The sequence below is a fragment of the Eschrichtius robustus genome, chromosome 5 (genome assembly GCF_028021215.1).
Source record: "Eschrichtius robustus isolate mEscRob2 chromosome 5, mEscRob2.pri, whole genome shotgun sequence".
In the NCBI taxonomy this organism is placed as follows: Eukaryota; Metazoa; Chordata; class Mammalia; order Artiodactyla; family Eschrichtiidae; genus Eschrichtius; species Eschrichtius robustus.
The window spans coordinates 73,869,613-73,875,612 of NC_090828.1; the positions used below are offsets into that span (position 1 = coordinate 73,869,613).

The following is a 6,000-nucleotide window of genomic DNA, read 5'->3' on the forward strand; positions in this document are numbered from 1 at the left end:
TGTTTTCTCCTCTATCTTGTTTTACATTTTTTCCCAAAAACATAAGCCAAAGATGCAGTTGGGAATAAAGTCTTTTAGCAAACTATAACATGGTACATAGCATGGTCAGTATTAAATATTGGTAACCAAAGTAAAGTGCTGGGTGAGAAGTCTTTCCATTTTACCATTACCTTCATCTTCATAATGTTTCCTTTTCCCTCTCCTTGGCTTCCCTGAAGAAATGAACACAGTGGGAGGCTACCTCTGTTTGGGATGGGTAAGTGGAGCATTTTCTGAAATGCTGTCCTGATGGAGCCTTTAAGCCAGACATTTAGAGGGAACTTGCAAAACTTCCTTAAGCCTCATGAAGATTAATGCTCTATTATGTTCTGTGAACCTGGGGCAGGAATTGGAGCTAAATTTGCAGACAGCTGTGGCAGATTTATGTCTATCCCTGAGATGAATAACCTACACGGTATTTTAGAAGTGCATTCTATGTAAAGTCCATCACAAAGCACGTGAAATCACTTCATAATAAGCTGCAACACAGTTAAATCTCCCTTAGACACTGGGAGGCCCCTTTAATTATTTCTCAGATACAGCCCACAGTCCTGGGATTAAAGACTGAACTCCAGGCTGAATTCCAGGCTGAACTGTGAATTCGTTCATTCATGCATGTTGGTTCAACATTTGCATGTTTTTTGTGACTTGTTTTGCCCCACTTTCTTTTTTCTTTAATTGAGATGTGATTGACACATTGCCTCACTTTCTTAGATGAGCTAACCCCTTCCAAGAACTGAGAAATGAAAATGCCATTGAGAAGAAAATTGGCATTGTTTTTATTTCGTTTTGTATTCTGAACTGTGTTCCAACTATATGATCTCTAAACTTAAGAAACTTACATAACTGTAGAAATCCACCTTCTGAATATTTAATATAAAATCCAAAGAACCTCCCATCTCATCAAAACCAATAAAAGATCAAAATTACTCACCCAACATACGTATTCCTAGCAGATCTCATTGATGTATTGGAAGCAGGAAAACTCGAAGTCATACCTTGTATTATGAGGATAGTCACTCTTAAGTTGATATCAGGAAAGAAAAATATTGTGATTTACTATTAAATTATGGATCAAATTATGGTAGAATGACAATTTAGAATGCCACTCTCCCTTAAAACTTGTTTTCTTCTGAAATTGCTAATGGAACTTTTCCCTTAGCATTCTAAACTCCCTCATTAATTCAAAAATATTCTCCCTGACATGGCCTTTTAAACTACAGCCCAGCTCTTGGAGCAACACTTCCCCAAGAAGATAGGTTCCCTTTGAAGGTGTGGCATCCTACCTCTTTAATAGGATAGGTTGGTTGGCTTGTTAACTGTTGACCAGAACACCTTTCCCTTACATCTGACCTTGGTCCAGCATGGGTCTGGGGTAGCACACAGACTTATTTACTTTTAGACAACTGTATATCGTTGCAAGTCCTCCATTGATTTCCATAACAAATCCACCAGGTCGTCTCAGAATATGTCCAGTACACGTGAGAACTTTCAGTTCCCAAACATTTCATTTTCTCACCTCATCCTACCTCTCATCAACTTGTTTTCATTCTTTGTGATCACAAGTGAGAAAAACACACAAAGTCAGGACCTCAGAACACCCCTTCATCTGAACTTTGCCCATTCAAATTCACACAGACGTTCTGATAATTAAACAAAGCCTGTTTCCCAGGACCTCTTTATTTAGCTAAACCCAAGGCTGCCTGTAAAATCCAATGAAGCAGCTGTCCGAAGTCAACCCAGGTAGAATAACAAAATACAGACTAGTATTTTCAGAAAACAGGGTATCTCTGTTAAGAAATCCATGAATTTACTATGTTTGCTGCTGCTTCTCACTTTATACTTCTGGGGACAGAAAATCTAAAAGACTTTAGAGCAACTTTATCCTGTTTCCCTTTTGGCTCAGCTCCTATGGCAATCAGCTGAAGTTCTATGCTGGTGAGAGCATTAGGAATATTAGTCTCATGACTTTCAAGCACATCAGAGCTTAAAGTGTCCATAAATGCCCAAACAGCAGCAGATACAAGGCATTTCATAATGTGCATGGATTTCTCTGTAAGAACGTGTGTAACAGTGAAGAATCAAATGCCCACATCTTACTAGGGATCTCCATCTTAAGAAATACTCCTCTTCCTGGTGATAGTCGTTGTAGACAAACCCCTCGAATTCCATGCTGGCCTCCTTTGGTCCATCTTGGTCAGCTAGCAAAGTTCACAGATTGAGAAGGAAAGAGAGTAAGTAGGGAACCAGTGTAGCAGCCTAAATCTTGCCTCTGCCACCCCCAAATGGACATTTGTCACTTTGCCCTAGGCATCCAAAAATCTCCAAGGAAACTGATCTTGGTGAAGGTAATGACAACTTTGAGGCAAAATAAGTCTGCACATGTGTGTTACTTGTAACTTGGGATGGTAGTTCCTGTTTGTAGTTTATAATAATACATATTTTCTCTGACCTCATGACCCACCTCAGAGCGGTGTACCTGCTGCTCTTTCCCAACGCCCACTGAGAGTTTTCAGACTCCGCATGCCCACTTACCACTGCGGGCGCCTTCCCACTTGTATTTGGTATTCCATGCTCTATCTCTCAATTTATTGTTGGGTATAAGGAGGACGACCCCCGCCCAATTCCAGTCTGGCATTTACCTCTGGCTCTGACAGGTGAAAATGTTAGCTAATTAGATAAGTGCTAGATAATTAATTACTCCAGCAAATTAATTAGACTAATTAACGTGTTGGTTTCCAATACAAATTCTGTCAGCCAATGATCTTTTTTTTCTTAATTGAAGTATAGTTGATTTACAATGTTGTGTTTCTGGTGTACAGTAAAGCGATTCAGTTACACATATATATGTATATATTTATATTCTTTCTCATATTCTCTTGGGTTATGGTTTATTACAAGGTTCCTTGTGCTATACAGTAGGACTTTGTTGTCTATCTAGTTCATATACAGTAGTTTGTATCCGCTAATCCCAAACTCCTAATTTATCCTTTCCCACCCCCTCTCTGCTGGGATAACCGTAAGTTTGTTTTCTGTGTCTGTCAGCCAATGATCTTCATCACTGACAGTGCCAGGTAATGCCAGCAAGGATTTATGGACCCCATATAACAGCTCCCCGGGACATTATGTAAGTGGTCATCATCTGGGTGAAATGCAGAATAGTCTTGTACAATCTATGAAAGCAGAGTATTAATTCATGTTTTCTGAGTAGTCTTCTTTTCCCTAGTTTTCAGTCTTTTTAAGACTCAGTCCTACTCTTAATGATAGATTGTTCCTCGATAATTTTTTTTAATTATCCATATTGCAAAAGGCTAGTCACTGAACAGAATGGGAAAAGTTTTCATTTTTAGAAAGCATGCACAAGGCAAACTCACGCCATCACTGGGCGTTTTGTGAACAAAGGCCACGTGCCAGGAAGAGCCCATGACTCAGCACAGCTTTGAGATTAGCAGAGGCTGCATCAGTTCCACCAGATCCATGCTCCACAGTGTCTGGCCTGGGACAAAACATTTCACTTCCCACTGTCGTCCTCCATAGTGCCAGCAATTTCTTATTCTCGCTCTCATGAAAATTTTCTCTCTGCTTTAATTTTGCCCCTGAACCTCTAATGTTGGAGAAAAGAAATCAGAGTCCTGGCGTGCAACTGGGTAGCATTTGGATCTCTCCCCAGTTGACACATTTTCTGCTGAATCTGTGCTATTTACTCATGTAGACTTAGGACCATACCCTCCCCCTAAAACAGTGCTCCTATCACAGTGGGGAGGGACATAACTAGGAATTGGGGGCTCTTAGAACCTTGCTGTAAAGCCTGGGTATCTACCGAGTATCAGACACTGAGCCAAATTTTTTTTTTTTTTAATAAATTTGTTTGTTTATTTATTTATTTATTTATTTTTGGCTGTGTCAGGTCTTTGTTGCGGCGAGCGGGGGCTACTCTTTGTTGCGGTGTGTGGGCTTCTCATTGCGGTGGCTTCTTGTTGCGGAACACGGGCTCTAGGTGTGCGGGCTTCAGTAGTTGTGGCTTGCGGGCTCTAGAGCACGGGCTCAGTAGTTGTGGTGCATGGGCTTAGTTGCTCTGTGGCATGTGGGATCTTCCCAGACCAGAGCTCTAACCCGTGTCCCCTGCATTGGCAGGCAGATTCTTAACCACTGTGCCACCAGGGAAGTCCCCACTGAGCCAAATTCTGAGAATACAAAGAGGATGAAATGGATGGTATCTTCCCTAAAGGAATTTACACTCTAGTGGGGAAGAGAGATGGGTGGTAAATATGATGGGTGCTTTGAGAACTCAGAGGAGAGGCCCTGAATCCAGGCTTCAGGAAGGGGGGTGAGGGGCGTGTTTCTAGGAGGATGTGATGCCTAGGCTGAGTCTTGAAGAAAGATGAGGTCCCCAAAAATATTGCTGAAGGTGGAGGTGGGGTGAAGATGAGAAGCCTGTGCTCCCTGCCAATGGAACAGTGTGCAAAATGCACAGAAGTGACAGAAAAAGCATCACATTGAGAGAACTATTAGTAACACTGTGTGGCTTTACTTCTGTGTATTTGCACCAGAACATCTCAGACAGGGCCTTTGGTGCCTTTCAGTTTTTGAGATTCTGGTATTTTGAAAAATAGAGAAAGGCCAAAACAGACTTACAGTAATTGTAATATATTTTAAATGTTGACATTGAATGAACTGGCATCTTAACTCTTTTAATAAATAATAGTCGAATTGTGCTATTCACAAGATATTGCAGGGCTATTAAAACATTTCTTAATTCATCACACACTATAAGTTTAATGGAACAGAGTTTAAAAGTACCTTATGTTCTTCCCTTTCTTTCAGTGTAATCAGTGAATTATGGGTATATGCATATAAAGTCTAATTTTAGACCAAAGGCCCCCCTGGACCCACTGGGCTGGGCCTGCCTCCCAGAGGCCATGCTGTGGTGCCCTGTTCCTTCCTCCCAGACAGTCCCTTCTGCCGTGGCACAGAATCTCTGCTGTTAGGGAGCCTCTCCATGAGGTACCCACTGAAGGTCACATCCATCCACCTGAGGCTGCAGCAAGCACCCTCGCCCAAGAAACAATCTCTCACACACACACACACACACACACACACACACCAGCACCAACCTCACAGCCTGGTGGAGATAGGGGTGAGAATGCACAGCAAAGTCCCCACATCCACTCCCTTCTTTTTTCCCTCTTTCTGTGCAGGTCTGTCAGGGTGGGGATGGGGTAACAAAGAGTCCCTGCCTCTGCCACAGCAGACCCCCAACTCCACCATTTGGCCCATATAGCACCATCGGTGGCTTGAAAGAGCTCAAAAATGACTTGTTATCCATTCAGATGCTAAGCAGTTTTTTTTTCTTTTATTCATTCAGCAAATATTTACTGAGTATACACTATGCTCCAAGAAGTCTAGGAAGTGCTGGAGATACCGGTGTGACTAGGATAGTTCTGGCTTCTGTGATTTCTTCCACAAACAGATTGACATTCCATGAATGGAGAAGGTGCAAGTTATCACCTGTCTCATACTACCTTTCTATAGGTTGTAACACATGTATTAAGTGTATCTGGCTCAGTCTATTCTTTATGCCTAATAACTAAAACTTATTGAATCTTTGGCTCTTTCCTTAAGTGTTTACTTTCTAATACGTAGATTGTAATTGCCTCAAATCTTTTTGGAAGAAAGGAGGTATTAAAAACTACACTACTGTTTCCTTTATAGTGTAGATGTGTTGCTGCTTGATATTTTCACACATATATGCAAACAAAATGTACCTTATTTTCTATTAGCCATCCAATCTTTCTCACGGTGCCCAGTGTCCTAGAAGTTGGGGCAGAAGGTAGTGATTTTAAACTTGCCAGTCAACAGCGTCTTCACATCTTTGGTTAAATCGTCTCATTTATATGACCTGTTCTGTTTGAGAGGCATGCTCTGTCTTTTCAATTTCCTGCCCCTGTCCACTGCTCCTAT

General features: G+C 41.5%; 1 protein-coding gene across 3 annotated transcripts in view; it reads right to left on the reverse strand.

Annotated features, from left to right (window-relative positions):
• Positions 1-1,505, reverse strand: part of UPP2 (uridine phosphorylase 2) — a 45,782-nt gene extending 44,277 nt beyond the window's left edge. Inside the window, exons 1-2 of one of the 3 annotated variants that reach the window (XM_068545080.1) lie at positions 1,326-1,505; positions 974-1,060 (exon numbers count right to left, since the gene is read on the reverse strand). In XM_068545080.1, coding sequence (XP_068401181.1) covers positions 974-1,035 — 62 coding nt within the window. In that variant the 5' untranslated portion in view covers positions 1,036-1,060; positions 1,326-1,505. The other 2 variants (XM_068545082.1, XM_068545083.1) reach the window with 2 other exon arrangements.
• Between the last annotated feature and the right edge of the window lie 4,495 nt (positions 1,506-6,000).